The following is a 20,962-nucleotide window of genomic DNA, read 5'->3' as shown; positions in this document are numbered from 1 at the left end:
CTGCAATTGTCATTTATATTATTGTATATAAATTTTTGTTAAATGTAGTAGCAAAATAAACACAACATACATAACGATATTGTTTAAATACACTGAGGGGAAAAATTAAAAGGTTAATAGAGGAAAAGCTCTCAACTAAAACGTAAAAGCTATAATGATAGCTTGGCAATGCGAAAAGTTTAGACCTAAGATCTGATTTTGCTCCAAGACTATGGGTCAGACATATAGCCAAGACTAGAACAGAACTAGAACAGAACATAACAGAACTAAAACAGTTCTGAACTACAACTAGAACAAGAACAGAACTAGAACACACCTGAAACAGAACTAGAACTGAAATATAACAGAACTAGAACAGAACTAGAACGATACTAGAACAGAACTAGAACAGAACTGGAACAGAACTAGAACAGAACTAGAACTAAAAAAGAACTAGAACAGAACTAGAACAGAACTAGAACAGAACTTGATCAGAACTAGAACAGAACTAGAACAGAGGTAGAACAGAACTGGAACAGAACTGGAACAGAACTAGAACTAAAAAAGAACTTGAACAGAACTAGAACAGAACTAGAACAGAACTAGAACAGAACTAGAACAGAACTAGAACAGAACTAGAACAGAACTAGAACAGAACTAGAACAGAACTAGAACAGAACTAGAACAGAACTAGAACAGAACTAGAACAGAACTAGATCAGAACTAGAACAGAAGTAGAACAGAGGTAGAACAGAACTGGAACAGAACTGGAACAGAACTGGAACAGAACTAGAATTGAACTAGAACTAAACTATAACTGAACTAGAACAGAACTAGAACAGAACTAGAACAGAACTAGAACAGAACTAGAACAGAACTAGAACAGAACTAGAACAGAACTAGAACAGAACTAGAATAGAACTAGAACAGAACTAGAACAGAACTAGAATAGAACTAGAACAGAACTAGAACAGAACTAGAACAGAACTAGAACAGAACTAGAACAGAACTAGAACAGAACTAGAACAGAACTAGAACTAGAACTAGAACTAAGAACAGAACAGAACTAGAACAGAACTAGAACAGAACTAGAACAGAACTAGAACAGAAACTAGAACAGAACTAGAACAGAACTAGAACAGAACTAGAACAGAAACTAGAACAGAACTAGAACAGAACTAGAACAGAACTAGAAACAGAACTAGAACAGAACTAGAACAGAACTAGAACAGAACTAGAACAGAACTAGAACCAGAACTAGACAGAACTAGAACAGAACTAGAACAGAACTAGTAACAGAACTAGAACAAGAACTAGAACAGACCTAGAACAGAACTAGAACAGAACTAGAACAGAACTAGAACAGAACTAGAACAGAACTAGACAGAACTAGAACAGAACTAGAACAGAACTAGAACAGAACTAGAACAGAACTAAACAGAACTAGAACAGAAACTAGAACAGAACTAGAACAGAACTAGAACAGAACTAGAACAGAACTAGAACAGAACTAGAACAGAACTAGAACAGAACTAGAACAGAACTAGAACAGAACTAGAACAGAACTAGAACAGAACTAGAACAGAACTAGAACAGAACTAGAACAGAACTAGAACAGAACTAGAACAGAACTAGAACAGAACTAGAACAGAACTAGAACAGAACTAGAACAGAACTAGAACAGAACTAGAACAGAACTAGAACAGAACTAGAACAGAACTAGAACAGAACTAGAACAGAACTAGAACTAACAGAACTAGAACAGAACTAGAACAGAACTAGAAACAGAACTAGAACAGAACTAGAACAGAACTAGAACAGAACTAGAACAGAACTAGAACAGAACTAGAACAGAACTAGAACAGAACTAGAACAGAACTAGAACAGAACTAGAACAGAACTAGAACAGAACTAGAACAGAACTAGAACAGAACTAGAACAGAACTAGAACAGAACTAGAACAGAACTAGAACAGAACTAGAACTAGAACAGAACTAGAACAGAACTAGAACAGAACTAGAACAAGAACAGAACTAGAACTAGAACAGAACTAAAACAGAACTAGAACAGAACTAGAACAGAACTGAACTAGAACTGGACTAGAACTGAACTAGAACTGAACTAGAATTGAACTAGAACTGAATTAGAACTGAAGCTAGATCAGAACTAGAACTGAAGCTAGAAGTAGTACTGATTGTACTTAGTTGACCTTATTTTTATAAACCCCACTGTAAGTTTATATGTATGTATTTGAGTTTGTATTCATATGTGTACATCATTATGCAGTTTACACTCACAAAAGTGCCAAATGCGATGCAATTTTCAACACGCACACTTAATGCACATTTTCCTCTTTATTCTATACATTATTATTTATTTTTTTTTTAATTTTTTTTCGTATTTTTTTTTTTTACTTTTGTTCTTTACTTTTTGCAAAAACGTATTATTTTGTTTTGTATTTAGATGCGTGCAATAAAAAGGTATTAAAGCTCATTTGCTGCACAGAAAACAGACATATACAATTTTTGTCGATTTAATACTAACTGGCACGTTTTGTATTCATTTTCAAAAAAAAAAAAATTCATTTAATTTTCAAAATGCGATAATTTTTCTGTTCAACAATACGTTTTGTACGTTATATTGTTAATTCAAAAAAAAAAAAAATTATTTGTTATTTTATTATTAAGAGTAATTTTTCTTTATTTTGTTGTTGTGGCTGTTTTTAATGTTATTGTTAATTGATAAGGAAAGTGTTAAATATTTGTTTTTTGGTTTGGAAATTTTTTTCGATGGTTTTGTCTTGAGTTAATAATATAAAGGTTTTTATACTTAAGGTTTATCATTTTTTTGTGTTTTATTAATATTTAGTTTAATTTCCAACTAAAAACAAAACAAAAAATGCATTTATTTCCAAGAAATTTCAATATCGAATGTTGAATACATAATTGAAGAACATAAATATAACACCAACACCTTCATTATGATTAACGTCATTATCATGAAGTGAACAATATAATGATGATGATGAGGTTTAAGAATTTGAATTATGCTCAGGTAAGTGTAGTCAAGTAAGTAAGTAAGTTAATACCCAGCAGTGTATGTGTATTTACTCATTTCTTAAACACTCGCTACGGATTCACTCCCCAAGTTACACTTGGAACAAAACATCAAATTGAAATTCATCATTAAAACAAATCACGAACTCTCTATACGACCATCGCCATAAAAGCATGATTGTTTATGAAATGTTGTAGTATTGTACTCATGTTGTTGAGGATGGTGATGATGATGTTGGTTGGTTGTTGTTTGTTAGCAGTTGTTATAGTGTTTGTTAACTTTTTTGTTTTGTCCATTGGTATCAATAAATTTTGACTTAATTTTTTTTTAAGTTTTATAGAATATTTTTTTTCTGAAATTCTAATTTATTTTTATATAATTTTGGGAATTTTTACAAATAAATATTTTTCATAAATTTCATGGTTTTTTTTGGTAGCAATTCATGTGTAGCTGCTTTGACATAGCACTTAATAAGTGTCATAAGCTGCTTACCAAGCAACCAACCAACAGCAGCAGCAACAGCAACTAGAAGACAACAACAGAAATTGAAACGCAACGCAACATTAATTTAAGTCTTGAGCACGTTCACACAATGTTTTATAGTTGTGGCGTTAAAAATAAACTGCGTAAGCTTAATGAAATTTAAACAAAAAACACACATATTTACACATACCTATACACATTTAATAACTATTTATGTTAATCATTAACGCGTAATTGTTTTGACCATCAACAATATACAACAATTGAAGATGCCATAAAAATGGCCACTTTTTTTTAGCAAATATAGCCAGCCATCGTACACAAATGTCTAAATATTGAAAAATCAAAGTAAACACCCGCCGGCGCACCTAGTTGGTATGCGAAAATGCGCGCCACAAAGTCTCACATTGCTGAATTTTGACTCGCACCTCTGACGTTAAGACTCCACCCTCTCTTTTTTCAAACTTGAAACAACTCAACAACAACTATGAACAGAGCGATAATTTATGCGAACAGAATTATTTGTCTTACAACTAAATAATAATTTTTCCACTAATACTAGGAATTATTTAATAAAGATTATGATTATTATATTGGTTTGACAACAAAGTCATTTTCGCAAATTAGTATTGCGATAAATTAGAAGTGATAAGTACATACATATTCATTTATTCTAGTTCCGGGTGTAGGATTTTGAGTATAAGAACTGGTTTAAGAGAGAGTAATTGGATTATATAACAAGTAGAGGGGAGTGTAGCGGAGAGGATTTTATAATTCTAAGTCTAATCAGCAAAGAGACAAATGATTTTTCTGGCTGGTATTGCTGTATGCCCATACCAGTTCCAAAGCCTTCTCAAGGTTTATCCAAATCATAATAGACCTTGAAGTAATCAAGCTAGAAATGGTTAAACACAAAGTTAGGGATCGGTATATGACGAAAATTTGCGCGTCCAATAAACGGGAGAATTCATTTCCTTGGCTCTCTCTTTCTGCCACTACCACTCTAGGGAAAGGATCCCCAAAAGAAAGCGTTATAACTCCAATAATGGGATCACTTAGAAGATCTTGCTATAGATCCTTAACTCAAGATCACATGGCCACTTTCTGCCACTACCTCTCTAGGGAGAGGATCCCCAAAAGCGTAATAACTACAATAATGAGATCACTTAGAAGATCTTCCGATATATCCTTAACTCAAGATCATATGGAAAAGAAATTTTATCTTTATCAAAATATCATTGCAATTTATCATCATCGACTTCTTCTCCTTTGAATATTTATTAGAAATTTTTAATATCTCATTTTGTCCAAAGATCTCTCTCTCCGTGATGTCATGTCCCGTTTACAACTTTTCGATCTAACCAATCTAAAGCGAAATCTAGTGCAATTGGTGGCCTCTTTAAACTTTCACTTCAAAAGTCTTTATCAATCTCAATTTCTTCCATCGCAAAATCATTCATTTGCTTCCTCGAGCAGTTCTAGACACTCCTCAAACTCTTCCATTGCAATTCTTCTAACTTTCTAACACATAACTTTCGGTTTGGATAAGGTTGTATAAGGAGCTGCTAGAAAGTTCCACTGCGCTGGTTGGGTTCTCTTTGAATTTTCATTTTCGCTTCAAAGGTCATTAATAATTCTAATCCAAATCATTCCATTGCTTCCCCGAACTGTTCCATACACTACTCAAACCCTTCCTTTGCAATTCTTCTAGATTCCTGCAACTTCCTGAACACTGCGAGCAGCTGGTACACTATTAAACCCCTTACAGTTATTATAGATTCCAACTGATTTATAACTCCATATACTTCTTATATCGCCTCAGAATTGATCGCAAACCTTTGGACACATCTAGACAAGATCCTTTTATTAATAATCCAGAGTCAAACTGATTACAGAGAGACTAAACCTATCAACAGTTATTTGCAGTAAGTTTTCCGCTCTGATCGCAAAGAGAGAGAGAGAACTTTTTATCTATAGAGCAAACATCGTCTGATCAAGACAATATCAATTGCTGCAATGTTTTACATTCTTTTGATAACAATGTTTCCCTTGTCCAGGGAATGTAATGTTTCCAAAAGTCGAGGGTATGTAATTTCCACTGTATTATTCTACATTATGACATAAAACGTTTCTGTGGAGTTTCATATTCCTGAGGCCAAATCCACAACACTCCATTTTCACATTAATTTTAAAAGATTTAAAGTTGAAGGTTTCTGTATGGTTGATAGACCCTTTGAGTTAGTTCTTCTCATAGGAAATGGACCAAAGCTGCTGAATTAATTGTTATATGATTGATTTTTGTAGATCCTCATTTTGATGTATTTTCTGTTATAATTTCTATCAATTTCTTATAAGGGGACCAAGAACCACAAGAAACACATTCTACTACAACATTTTTCTACCGGAGGTTGATTCTGCTGTTACTTTAAGAACGATTTCCTTCTATTTAGTTCATATTTCTAGCATAATTTCTTTATAATTGTTAATGATTTAGAAAAATTTCTTTTAGGGGGACCAAAAACCACTTTTGCGGAAGACATTCAATTACAATTTATTTTACCAGATGTTTATTCTGCTGTGATTTAAAGTACAATTTTGCAAAAATTCTCTTTATATTTGAACTCAAATTTAGGGGGACCAAAGACCACTTAATTAATAAGAAAGCTGTGCAGTTTAATTAAACAATATGTTGATGGTCCTACCATTTTATTAATATTCTGATGCATTTTCTAATATGTTTTTAAACAATTTGTTTAGTTTCTAACAAATTTCTTACAATTTATTCCAAGGGGGGTCAAAAGCCACTTCTGCAAAATATATTGTACATTTTCAATTGTGATATGCAGTACGATTTCTTTCCATTTAGTTTATTTGTCAATAATTCTTTGCGATTTCTAATATTATTTTTGTATAATTGATTTGATTTTCAATAATTTATTAAGGGGGACCAAGAGCCACTTCGGCTGCTAAGGTTCTACTATAACAGATTTCATTGTAAAGATTATTTTGTTGAGATTTCTAGTACAATTTTCTAATCCTTAACAATTTGCAATATGATTTTCGATTTCTCTTTCAAACAATTTCATCTAGGGGGACCAAAACCGGGATATATTCCATTATAACTGATTCCATTGAAAGAATTATTCTCTTAAGATTTGCAGTTCTAATTCTCTTCCGTTTAGTTTCAGTTTCAACTTATATTGGTGCCCTCAAAGGGGACCCAAAGCCACTCAATTAATAACAAACTTGTTCAGCAGTTTTGTTAATCTGAACATTGATTCTAATTCCTTAACACATTCCAAACAATTTTATGAACAAAACCTCTCCAAACTTGACCTGTTGGGATGCCAAAATTCAATGCCACTAGAACGTGTGCTTAGCATTTTAATAACATTTTCTAAATAATTTTAATTGTATTCAAATAAGGAAATTACTACCATTCCCAGCCAATACTTTTAAGTATTAGATAAATTGCGTTTTCTATTAAAAAAAAACTTTGCGCAAGTGCAGTAAACACGCGTTAAAAAATATCTATTCATATTTATTTTATAGAGGTTTTATTTATTTTTAATTTGAAAACAATTTTTAAATTAAAGAAGCCGCCGTTTTAAACACTACAACTAATTTTGTTGTATAAACTTATTTAACGGAAGTTTAACTTTAAAACACTTCTAATTAATGACAAAAAAGGTATTAATTGTTTGGTCAAGAGGAAATCATCTATTTTTTTTTAAACAATTGTTTTAATTTAAATTTTTTAAATTTGTTTTTTTAATACGTTATTAAGCTAAACGGTAATGGATTTGGAAACAAGTGACAATTGCGCCACTTTAAAACCTAATTGTTGTTGTTTTTGTATTGAAGACTTCACATAATTAGACCGTCATTGACTTGGGGTCAGTATTTCTCAGAACTTAAGCGACACGTAATATTGTGGCGCTTTGCATACATAAAAAGGTCTTTCCAAAAAGGTTTTCTTTTCACCTTAAAATTAGAGCGCACTTCAGCTGCGCGTGAATTTGCCACGAGACAAAATCACCATTAAAGCTAAACGACAGATTATCTAACTAAGTTTAAAGAAAATGAAACAAAATCTAAAAGGGTTCAAAGTATATAACTTAAGCAGAACTCTAGGTAAAACTATTAGCAAAAACACAGCCAACAGTATATAATGTTGGGGGACTTGACTTAGGCAACCAAATCAAATAATTTATTTGATTATTTTTGTAGTTTTTTTCATTAGAATATCTTTTTTTAAAAGATAACATGATGGTGCTAGTTAGAGGAACTCAACCAATACACAGAGACAGTCTTTTTTTTCAATAAATTTGATGCTGCAAATAATAAGAATGTCTGGCGCAGAGGCAGTCGCAAACTTTGATGTGTCATCGAGCATCTAGGAAATGTTTATCAAATTCATTGAACCACTTTCATTCGTTTTGACATCTTTTGCTTTCTTACTTCTACATTTAGTCCCTTTTTTTTTTTTTGGTTTTCGTGAAGCTGCTCGTTGTTGTTGTTGATAATGTTGCTGTTGCTGGGCTGATGTTGCTGGTTTTTGGCTTGCAATTCTTTGCATGTTCATATTGACTTGGTTTCAATTTTATTTAGGATTTTTTTTTATACTTTTTCACATATTTTTCGTTAACTTTATGACAACTCTTGTCGAATGCGCTGAAAAATCAAAAGCAACAACAACAACAACATGTACTACAACAAATTTATGAAATGATGATGATGATGAAGAAAGGAAAACACACAGTGTTCTTACATGTTGTTATCTCATAAATGCATCATAAACGCGCATCAAGAAGGCAAACAGTTTTGTAGAGGCGACACTTTAAAAAAGTGGGATTGGATTGTAGTTGGCTAGTAGTATGAGGAGTTGGGAATACTGTTTTTTTTTTGTTGGTTTTTGACTTGATGTGATACCTTATTTCTGTGCTGCTCTTTCTTCTTTTGTTGTTGCTTGCTGCTCGTGATGATGAGTTGTTGTAGTATAGTTATTAAAACACCAGCACACGTATTGGACATATTGGGTACACACTCACCCAACAATTCAGCCAGTTAAGTTAAGAAAAGTTGACTACAACAAAGTTCACTTTATTGCCAAATCGTTTCAGTTTTTTTTTAGTTTTTTTGCTTTTAATTTTTTCATATATATATATTTTTGGATTTTTTTATTATTATTATTTTTGTGTTGACGATGATGATAATGATGAAGAGCTGATGATGGTATGTTTGGTAGTTGTTTTGTCTCGAACAAGAACTGGACAATCAAAAAATCTTTGATATTTCACTGGCGCCATGAAGACGGTTTGCTGTGTTTTTTTTTATATACCACTGGCTTGGGGTTCATATATTTATTTATTATGTATTTTATATAGAAGTATGATATAATTTTTTCTTTTAATTTTTGGCTGGTTTTTATTTTCGACAATTTTTATCCTGGACTTTTTTATTTTTAGCAAAAATATGATTTTGTTATATAACGGAGTGTAATAAGAGAAAGAAATTACAGATAAAAGATCTAGTCATTTATGTCTTTCAAAAGGATACTTCTATAGTCGGCTACAGAAAAGTTAAATTATAGAAATTTGGCACTAAACTCATTTAATTAAGAAAATCTTGCTATTTACTCAAGTAGCACAACCTGTTTCTAAAAAATTTAGTTCCGGAACGTCTTTGTTTAAGTAGCACATCCTGGTTTCCACTCAAAATTGCAACGAAACTTACTCAAGCTAAAAGTTTAACCCAAACAGCAGTGATTGCTTGAGTAGCACACACATAACCACCAATTAACAACAATTCGATTCAGATTATGTTGAGCGCTCCAGTTAGTGGTAAATGTGAATGGAAAATGTTATCGTTCAATGTTCGAAAACTCACTTTTATGGATGTTATTCCTTAGGATTTTCCAATTAGATATAGGATATTCGACGAAAGCCTGGCAATGACAGAAAAAGTGTTCATTACCGCAGGGTCTACTTATATTCGTCGGAATAGTAACATTAAAAAGAGAATGTAGGAAAGTTATATCGAATCCAAAGATACACACTTAAGCCTTCAACGCACCTGTTGTTTCTGTTGGAGATCGAACTCACCACCTCCGTACTGACAGACTAGAACACTTAATACTAACCTACCGGAGTAACGTATTCATCTCAAACCGTTCGACTCAGACTTAGTCATTCTGAGGTGGCCTATCGTCCTGCTCTCGTTAGGATATCACACAGAATTTAAGTGTTCTTACCAACATTTCATTATTCCAAGTTTGGTGGCCCCTTACCAAAGTTTCTGTTGGAGATCGAACCCACCATCTCCGTTCTGACAGACTAGAACACTTAATACTAACCTACCGGAGTAACGTATTCATCTCAAACCGTTCGTGTCAGACTTAATCATTCTGAGGTGGTCTATCGTCCTGCTCTCGTTAGGATGTCACATAGAATTTAAGTGGTCTTACCAACATTTCATTATTCCAAGTTTGGTGGCCCCTTACCAAAGTTTCTGTTGGAGATCGAACCCACCATCTCCGTTCTGACACACTGGAACACTAAATACTAACCTACCGGAGTAACGTATTCATCTCAAACCGTTCGTCTCAGACTTAATCATTCTGAGGTGGCCTATCACCCTGCTCTCATTGGGATACCACATAGAATTTAAGTGATCTCACCAAGATTTCATTATTAAAAGTTTGGTGGCATTTAGTTCGGTCCTACTTACGTCGTTGAGTTGGTATTTGCTAGATTAACTATCTCAAGCTGCCTTGACGACTAGCTAGAGTGTTGTGGTACCCAAAACATTAACTCTTCAATCATAAAATATTTCGGTCCAGTAACAAATATTTCACACCAACTTCCAAAGCAAACATTTTCACAATCTTAAATTCAGAAGATTTTCAGTAAAGATCTAAAACGGCCTTCGAATTGCATTTTCCTTGCCTGCGCTTTTGCAAAATTTTGAAAGGTATCGATTAAAGAAATAACTCAAGGTGTTCCGGCTTCGGTCTATTTTAGATACTTCCTTTGGATCTCTAATTATCTAAACCTTTAACAGTTTATGAAACTTCAGCTTTCGGTCACTGTTAGATATCTTTTCTGGATCTCATATTGTTTCATATACCAGATGATATTAGCAAATTCTCTGCAATTTCTATTACATTCTCCGTTAATTCTTTTACAGCTTTAGTTTCACTCGGGCAGTGAATGCCCGAAACGATCTGTTTGCCTTTCAGTTCCCTAGTCAACTTTATGACGTTTGATTATTTGCTCGTTTTCTAATAATACGTTGTTCTATATCTAAAGATTCACGATACTTGACTTGAAATCTTAGACGGTTTACATCATCCATCTTTATACATCTCTTATTTTGCTTCTCTTTCCAGAACAACAATAGTATTCAATCAAGTTCCCCAAGAAATACAGAAAGCTCTCCAGCGGGCCTTTACCAGTGTCTCTGGTAGGAATCGAACATACAATTTTAGAGCTGATACACTAGAACACTACCCTACCAGAGGAACACTTTAATCCCCTATATATTGATACCATTTCTGGGTTCTGTTCCGTAGCCTTTCAATTTTAAACGATAGAATGAGATTTAGTTTCTCAAAGTTTAAAGTCAGAAATCAGGATTAAATTTCTACTGAAAATATTATTTCTGCTATTGTAGGAGAAAGCATGAACTTCTTAAAAGACACACCATACAACCATTGCTGTTTCGAACCAAGCAGTTTAGTACATGTCAGACGCTTCCATTAACCATGTTGGATTTGTCTAAACAGCAAAAGTTTTGATAACCGATTGCTTTTAAGGTAACGAAACTATTGAGACCATTCACAACATAAATATGTAATTCTTCAGCAATTTTGGAATATTTAGGGCTTTTGGAAATCCCGAACCATGGTGGGTTTCATACATCGTAAATTAAATCAGAGTAGAAGACTGATTTAAACTTCCGAAATTTACGAAGAAATTTCCCATTTATACCGGGTAGAAATAAAGGCCATAACACGATTTGCTATCCCAACTAAATCTTAAAGATTTAGGTTTATGGTTCTTATAGGGCTTTGATCAAACAATCTTTGTTCAGGCACTGTCTGGCGATAGTACGATAGATGGAGTAGTGTTTCAGGGTCCCACTTCCGATTCCCAGAGAAAATATAAAATGAAACATAGGGATTACGCTTCATTTATAAAATAGGGATATGTATGCCTTCGCCATCTTGTAAACTGGGATATTTGACGAATACTTTTTCAAATCCCGGGATTTGTATTCCAGTATGGTTTTAGACAATCAAAATTATCCAAAGTGACATTTAAATTTCACTACAATCCATTTTCCTAATAGAGTTTGTTGTAAGCTTAATGCCAAGTGTAAGATAACTTAAATTAGGACGATCAAGTTCATAACCAGCAAAACTTCTTGGCGTGACGACAATCCTTAAGTTTTCCTTTTTCTAAAGGAATAGAATATCCGATAGAGAGATTATAGAATCTATTTAAATCATTTATACTTGTTTTATTTATCACTAGCGTCAAAAGAACTTCATTTCCCAAAGTCAAACGAAAACAAATTTGTCACCAAGTTACACCTTCATTTATTTTCTATTTATTTAAAACACCTCGAAAAACATTGAACAATTCCCAGTAATTTCAATTTATTGATGGCGCACCGTTTAAATCAAAATAACAACAGCAAAAGTAGTAAGCATATCAACACTTCTTTATAACCATTAAAGACGTAACAATTATTCTCGAAAGTAATAAAACACTACTCAACAAAATGTTTTCAAATGTAACACACCTTGGACGTGCCCAAAACAAAACCAAACAAAAACACTTTGTTACAGTTTAAAAAAAAACCGTCGGTAAAATTGAATATAAACAACTTACCTTCCACTTTTTGTGATGACCATTTCGGTGCCAAGTTTATGAAATTTCTCCCACAACTCTTTACCCTCCAGCGTTACCTTGGGATCGTCCACTACACCATCATCTTCCGGTTGTAGTGCACGCAGGGGACGCATGGCAGGATGTAGTTGATGGGCGACCGCAGATGCTAAAACCACGTCTTCGGCTGTGGTATAGGGTGTACCCAGCGGGTGATGAGGATGCGGATGATGCGGTGGAAAACGTAAAGGACCTGGATATAGACCGTGATGGGGACCACCTGGATTACCGGCTAAAGCAGCCAAGGCGGCCGCCGGAAAATAGGGTGGCTGTTGCGGCAAATGGGCGCCCAATGCCGGATGACCAGGTACTGGAGAATGATGTGGATGCGATGGAGGTGGTTGAGCTGGAGGTAAACTATGAGCGGCTGCTGAATGCGCTGCACTTAGAAGAGCCGACGGCAATTGGTTATTGTTGTTATTACTATTACTTAGAGGCCTATTGGATTCGTTACTGCTGTTTGTGCTGTTGTCGTTGGAGTTTAAGCCTTTAACACCACTGGGACAACTGGATTCGTTGTTGTTATTGTTATTATTGCTAGCCTCTCCAGGCGACAGTTGTGGCGGTTGTTGTCCACCCAACGGTGAAGATTGACCGCCAATACAGCCCAAGTGTTCACTTGAAACAGGATTCAATTGCTGAAGATGCTGTTGGTGTTGCTGTTGATGATGCTGTTGTTGTGGTTGTTGTTGTTGTTGTTGCTGGTGGTGATGATGTTGGGGTGAAGAAGCTGCTGGTAACGTTGTAGTACCACTAGGATCAGCTGCTGTTGTCGTTTGGTTTCCCGCCGTCAACAGCGAGGAAACGCTGAAGTCAGTGGGTCGTGACAAATGCAGAAATGGATGATATGCCATCCCATTTGCGAACCTTGCGAATGGATCTTCAGCAGACTGATGAAGTAACTCCTGGACGTCGTATCTCATTACATTACATTCAACGCTCAACGCAAGAATTTACACAAAAATCACACACACTCGACACACGGGCACTACTCAAGCACTTGAACACGCACACTGTAACGAGTACCGTCGTTTAAACAATTTTGTAGCAATAACGGTAAATTTATTTTTATTTATTTTACTTTTCTTTAAGCTTTTTCTTTGCTGTTGTTTTGTTTTAATTTTTAGTTGATTTTTTTTCTTATGTTGTTACGTTTTGTTAGAACTTGTTTGGTTTTGTTTTATTTTTGTTTTGTTTTAAATTAATTGCACATTTATTTCTGGTTGTAGTGAATTTTTAAAGCTTTTGCTTGCAGGGCTTTTTGTTGTTGTTAATTTATTATTTTATGGGTTTAATAATTTGATTTTTTTCTTTTCTTAATTAGACACCAGCTATTGATTTAATTTTTTTTGAGGATTATTAGTCAAATTAGTTGGCGTTTTGTGAAATGTTAACGAAACCAAAACCCTAGCGTTAACACAGGGCCCGGAATTATATAGAAAACGTTGACACGATAACGCTTTTTGGATAAACAACAAACAAAAAGAAAAACAACGTAATATACACACTACACTAACGATACGAGCTTAACGCCGGTCGCTTGCAAACTGGAAATACACATACAAAACGAAGAAGTGCAACCCCCAGAGGTGCGACGTAGAGGTTGAAAAAAAAACACATTTACACTAACATGAACAAGCATGCACTACAGAAATTGTACTCATTATACGAATACACTCTCAACTGTTTGACGTTTATGTGAAAAAGCAAAGAGAAAGAGAGTATAAAATAAACCGGTTTTAATGGGATTCCAATTGGAATGTAAAAAATTACTCAAAAATTTTGTTTTATAGAAGATATGATTAAAACTGAAATATGTTTTAGAGTGAGTGTTAAAGTGTATGTGTTTTTGGAAGAGAGGTAGAGAGAGAGAGTAAGTTGTTTAGGGAGAGCCAGTTAAAGAGAGATTTAGTAATCAAAATTATATAGAGGCAACAACAAAACAATTATTAAAATATGAAAAAAAGTGCTTTGGTGACACAAACACCAGACAGACGTTTACGACGAAAACGACGACACCGAAAAGTTAAACACTAATAAAAAGAGATTTGAACTAGAATGTATAACCCCCCACACTTTTGCAACACCAGGACAGAACAAACAAACAAATTTTGTGTATATAGGGGTATTGAAAAGTCTTTGGTGTGAAAAGAGATAGACTTATAGCACCAGCACCAGGTGACAATAAGTGAAAACATTATTATCAACACATATTTTACACACATACACTGCCATACATATATAGGGACATGCATAGGGTCTTAGCTTTATAATAAAGGTAGAACGATATTTACAGTGTTTTGAGATTTGTTAATAAAAATTGACAAAAAAAAAAAAAAGAAGACAAAATTCTGCAGTAGTTGGGCTTTTAAGGAGCTAGTGACAACTTCTCACACTATAAATGACAAGAAACATTTGCACCTAATGATAAGTTTACCATAAATGGTCTTGCGAATAGAAAGAGATGGCTTTATTTGGTTTTCCTAGGTGATTAATAACACGAACTAACAAACTAACACATCCTAATAAGAAGATAACAAACCAACTATAAAGGAAACCAGGGATAAAACGGATTACAAAACATTTGTCAACACTAAAACCATACTCCCCCCCCCCCCCAAACCTAACCCCAAACGACCAAGAAACAGCTTCAAGAGAAGTCAACTTTGATGACAAAAATAAATCTAGAAGAAAAAGAAAATTAGTCACTTCTTTTTCCTTCTTAATAAGGAAAGCTAAAGCAGCGACAGCAGTAATATAACAAGCGCCAATGTCTCCGATATATACCCCCCCGCCTCACCTCTACAAAACGTAAGAGTGTGAATGAATAGGCGACAAATAAACGAAAGAACGACACAACCATTAGCTGGTTTATGCTCTAAAAAGGGAGAAAGCTTTATGTGACAATTTACACAAGAGTAAAAGAACAAGACGTAAAAATCTTCTAATACACACACTTGCACTCACTAACACACACACACACAAACAAACACTTTACATAATAACTGTTTACGGGAACTCTAAACTCGAGTCAGTCCGAGAAAACGTTGACAATTGCTGAGTAGTTCAAATACTAATCTAAGAGCAAGATTGTGTGACAAGTTTTTACCACAAATAACAACAACAATAAAAAGAACTACACTCGCACACATCTATAATAAAACGACAAAATTTCTGTTAGCAACTCAAATGGCTGAGACATTTTACTCCCTAACAGACACCCCACCAAAAACAACAAAAACAAACAAAAAAGAAATGGTTGGGTTTGTTTCACAAAACCTAACCAGCATAAGTGCGAAAGGGACAAAATGTGACAACCAACACACAGGCAACAAAGATGACTCTCATACATACAAACACTCGAAACAGAAAAATAACAATGCAAAACAAATAAAACAAAAACACCAAAAAGGTGAGTATCTCTTAAATATCTGAATAAATGTGTGTGTGTGTGTGTTTGTATCTCAATAATAAGAAAAAATTCACAATACAGCAACACTGCACTAACCAGAGCAACAAAAACAAAAATAAGAAAAAACCAACAAGAACAAAAGCAAAGCATACAAACAACAACAACAACAGCAAAAAACAAGATGTGAGCGTCAAGAACCACACTCAAAATGGTGTGATTTAGATACTTTGACCAACCAAACGGCGCGGGGATATACCGCGCCATTTAACACATACACACAAACACATATATACACACTTATAAAAAAGAAAAACTGGTTGTAGCTCTATGTGTAAACTGCTGCTGTGTTGTTGCTGCTGCTGCTGCTGCAGAGTACGTACGGAACACACACTGCAAAAAAGACAATTAATGCCAGTGACTGGTGTCAATTTACGCGCGGCATTTTACACAGATCCCTTATGTGTTTTTTATACTTTTTGTTGTAATCTATGTACCTACATACATATGTATGTATGTGAGTAAGTGTGTAAAGTATGTATAGACTGGGTAAATAAATATGTTTAAATGTAAAGTTTTATTTACAAATCAGTGCAAATATAACAGCCAACAACAACAGCTACATATAATAATGACGCTACAGCAAAAAGGGGGAATGTTAATAACGATTTATGGACACTCTCTTTGTTTATACATATGTGTGTGTTTGTCGTAGGGACATTATTTATACAAACATTTCGCATTGCGTTAAACAATGACCATAAAACGCCTTAAATTATCTATGAATTTAAAATAACATACAGCAACAACAGTAACAATAACAACCTCAACAGTTATAATAAAATGTTAAGTAAACAATTGAATTGATTTCTTGTTTTTTTTTATAACAACAACTCCCGCACGAGCCCTTAAAGTGATTTTCAATTTAAAGTTGAAGATTTGTTTAAAAAAAGGAGTGTAAAAAAATTCTAGAAATTTTTCTTGAAGTATAATCATTACACTTTTTTAAGAATTAAGTAACTTTAAAAAGAGACACTTTTCATTCAATGTATGAAATGTTCATAAATAGTATGACATGATGATTTTTCTATTTTTTTAATAAATTTCTTAAACATTTTACTAAAAAGTTTAGATTTTTTCACTTCATTAAAACCAAGAGTTCATAGAAAGACGTTTTTTTCTCAAACTATTTTCATTCAGTATAAGAAATGTTCATAAATAGTATGTCAATGAACATGACAATATATTGTATTAATTTTCGTTAAATTTAATTAAAAATCTTAGAATTTTGAGCAATTCTCCAAAACCAAGAAGGCACAGAACATTTTCATTCAGAATATGAAAAGTTCATAAATAGTATGACATTGAACTTGACATTTTTTTTGGTTTATTTACACAGGAAAGAGTTAATCTATGACTGGAATGAATGTATTAATAAATATACAGTATGAAGCGAACATGATTTTTTCATTCAGAATAAGAAAAGTTTGTAAATATTATGACATTGAACATGACAAATTTTTTTATTAATTTTCTTTAATATTTCATTAAAAATCTTCGAATTTTTAGTAATTCTCCAAAACCAAGAATGCACAGACCGCTTTCATTCAGAATTTGAAAAGTTCATAAATAGTAAAACATTGAACAGGATGATTTTTTTATTAATTTTCTTTAATATTTCATTAAAAATCTTAGAATTTTTAGCAATTCTTCAAAATCAAGAAGGCACAGAACATTTTCATTCATAATATGAAAAGTTCATAAATAGTATGACATTGAACATGACAATATTTTTGGTTTTTTATATAGGAAAATGTTAATCCTTGACTTTAATGAATTTATTAATAAATACACAATATGAAGCGAACATTATTTTTTTCTCAAAACATTTTCATTCAGAATAAGAAAAGTTCATAAATAGTACAACATTAAACAAGACGCTTTTTTGTGTTTTTTTTAGAAATTTTCTTTAATATTTCATTAAAAATCACAGATTGTCTGATCACTGAATGATTTTTATTAAATAATTTGAATCGAACGTAATCTTTCTTCCAAAACTATTTTCTTTCGGAATACGAAATATTCATAAATACTATGACATTGAAAATTACGATTTTTGTTTCGGTTTTCTTAGTAATTATTTTAAATATTTCATTAAAAATCTTAGAATTTTTAGCAATTCTCCAAAACCAAGAATGCACAGACCATTTTCATTCAGAATATGAAAAGTTCATAAATAGTATGACATTGAACATGACCATTTTTTCATAACTTGAACGAATTTTTAAATAAATAGTATGAATCAAACATGATTTTTTCTCCAAAACATTTTCATTCTGAATAAGAAAGGTTCATAAATAGTATGACATTCAATAGAAAGATTTTTTTTACTTTTTTGCAATTCTTCTTAAACAAGAGCACACAGGAAAAAGTTGATTCATAACTGGTATGATTTGTTCCCTAACCATTTTCATTAAGAATAAGAAAGGTTCATAAATAGTATGACATTGACTCTTTCTTAATTTCTCTTCGCAGAAAAAATAACCGAATTTTGAAACAATTTAGCGCCCTCTATATGCAGTCTTATAAACTTCACAAACTTTATTGTAAAGACTCAACTAGTCCAGTACCTTAAATCTTAGATGTTTTACAGATCTGAGTTCTATTTAATTCAAAATTTATATATTTTTTAAACAAAAATTTAACAATCTTTTCGTTTAACTTTGCCCCTTAACAGCGCCCCCTATGTTAAAATTTGGTTTCTAAAATAGCCCTAATCTAAAAGCTAAACTTTGTCTGAATTTCTTCTCCGAAATTTGTTAAGTTTGGAGTGATCGTTAAGTTAAGTTTTATAGTTATTATTAAAATTAAAATAATGTTTGTAAAAGCTCAATAAAATCAAGTTTGACGCTACCTAGCGCTCTCTGTATTCGATCTTAATAACTAAATAAACAGTATTTTGAAACCTTAATAAGTTCTGACTCTATAAAACAAATATTTTATAGATCGAAGCGGTTATATAAAAGCGTTCAACGTTCCCCTTTAACCAAATATATAACATATTGTTATTGACATTATTCTGCTTTCTAAAGGGTTAAAAAACTGCTCCTAGCATAGCTTTATAGCTTTTTAAGTTTAAGTTTAAAAATCTTTAGTTTTCAAGTAGTCCCGTCTCTGCTCTAATGTTTTCGAAGTGAATTTATCAGCTGCCATAATTAACAGTTTTCAAAACTACTGTGCAATTTTCTAAAACATTTTTTCTACTCAAATGTTACGACTTCGGACACTGCTCTGTAACGACTTCAGTCACTGCTCTGCTGCTTTCTAATAGAGTCAAATTTGATATTGAATTTGTGACAGTTACTAATAACTGCTTCTGGTACTAATCTACCACTTTCAAAACTACATATTTTAGTTAGTAATATGTATGTAATACTGGTTTCTGAATGCCACAAATACCGTTGTCGAAACTGCTCAGTAATTGTCAAAATCATTATCATTTGAAAGTATTTCTAATCGAAGTAGAATCTAAAAACTTTCGATTTAAAACTGCTTTGGGTACTGTCTTCTAAAACATAAATGACTGCTTTGCAGGGTTTCAAATCAGTTTCTTTTCGGGACAAAGTAAATTGTGAATACTTCCGATACTGATTCTGTTACTGCTCTGTTGTCTTTTAAAACGTTTTTAACGGTAAAAGTAGACATTGGATTGGTACTGCTACAAATAACTGTTTCCGAAACGTACTTCAAGTTCCTATTTCTAAACGGCGAATAATTTTGGAAGCAATTACCTTTCTGAATTAAGGACCAACTATTCTAAACATTCCTATTCGAAGTTCGCAAAACCATCCATTCTAAATAATAATGTAATTTTTATTCAAGTCAATTACTTCGAGTTATTTGCGATACAAAAATATTTTCAAAATCTAAAAGGTGCTCGCCTGCACACATTTAACATAACATTATGATGTTTGTATGACCAACTTAATCCAATTAGATTTATCCTCAATTTTTTTTTTTTAATTTTTGTACAATTTGTATACAATTTTGTTGGCTATAACTACACATATGTATTTACACATGTTATGCTTTTATATACCAAACACATAAATACTTTTTACAACTCAATGTAAACCTGGTTTACATGCTCTAGCCTCATGTAAGTTGGAAAAAATATTTTTAAAAAATTTTTCTGTATTAAAAACTTGTGCTGTTGACTGCTGAAATTTGGATACCAGCAGCAGCATCATTTACCTAAACACAAAAAGACAGACAGACATAGATACATATGCCTGTATGTATATTCTGCTATTTTTTTGTATTTTTTAATGTCTATACAGTTTTTAAACTACTGGCTGATTGTAGGTTTATTTATTTTTATTTTTTTTTTCCTAGGAACATGCCTTTCGCATCCTTCAACCATCATGCGTTTTGTTGCAACCAGAGCTTGTGGTATAATGTATGCAACCAGTATATTATGCCTCTATATAAGTATTAGTTGTGTATATAAAAATGTGTTTATGTATGAAAGTCTAGGTGTATAAGTATGTGTATATGTATTTAAATAGGTAAATAGTTCGTCCAACACTAACAGATTTGTTTAATTAACTTTACACTCTCTTGCGAGTGCAAAAATACAAAAATAAAAACATAGAAAAAAAAGTTGATCACAATGTGTGAAAAAAAAGTAAAAATTGCACTTTAGTTAGAAAGCAACAAAACAACAGGATAAGGTCAAAATAATAAGGATGGGGTTAAAAAGAAGAAAATAAAAATGGTTTAGAATAGAACAAAGCAGTATTAGAACTGAACTAGAACAAAAACTAAAACATGAACTAGAACTTAACTAGAACTTAACTAGAACTAAACTAGAACTGAACTAGAACTGAACTAGAACTGAACTAGAACTGAACTAGAACTGAACTAGAACTGAACTAGAACTGAAATAGAACTGAATTAGAACTGAACTAGGACTGAACTAGAACTGAACTAGAACTGAACTAGAACTGAACTAGAACTGAACTAGAACTAGAACTGAACTAGAACTGAACTAGAACTGAACTAGAACTGAACTAGAACT

General features: G+C 32.8%; 1 protein-coding gene across 6 annotated transcripts in view; it reads right to left on the bottom strand.

Annotated features, from left to right (window-relative positions):
- The window catches only part of LOC119602013 (optomotor-blind protein), a 119,813-nt gene that overhangs the window by 86,241 nt on the left and 12,610 nt on the right, over positions 1-20,962 (bottom strand). For 4 of the 6 annotated variants that reach the window (XM_037953352.1, XM_037953360.1, XM_037953368.1 and 1 more), the window contains exon 1: positions 12,417-14,007. In XM_037953352.1, the coding sequence (XP_037809280.1) occupies positions 12,417-13,396 (980 nt within the window). In that variant the 5' untranslated portion in view covers positions 13,397-14,007. Of the gene's footprint in view, positions 1-12,416; positions 14,008-20,962 lie in introns of those variants that run through there. The other 2 variants (XM_037953337.1, XM_037953345.1) reach the window with 2 other exon arrangements.

The sequence above is a fragment of the Lucilia sericata genome, unplaced genomic scaffold (assembly GCF_015586225.1).
Source record: "Lucilia sericata isolate MDLA Ls3-8-SP2 unplaced genomic scaffold, ASM1558622v1 Contig000006F_arrow, whole genome shotgun sequence".
NCBI lineage: Eukaryota > Metazoa > Arthropoda > Insecta > Diptera > Calliphoridae > Lucilia > Lucilia sericata.
Note: the sequence above shows the minus strand (reverse complement) of the source record. Positions and strands in the feature narration are given on the sequence as shown.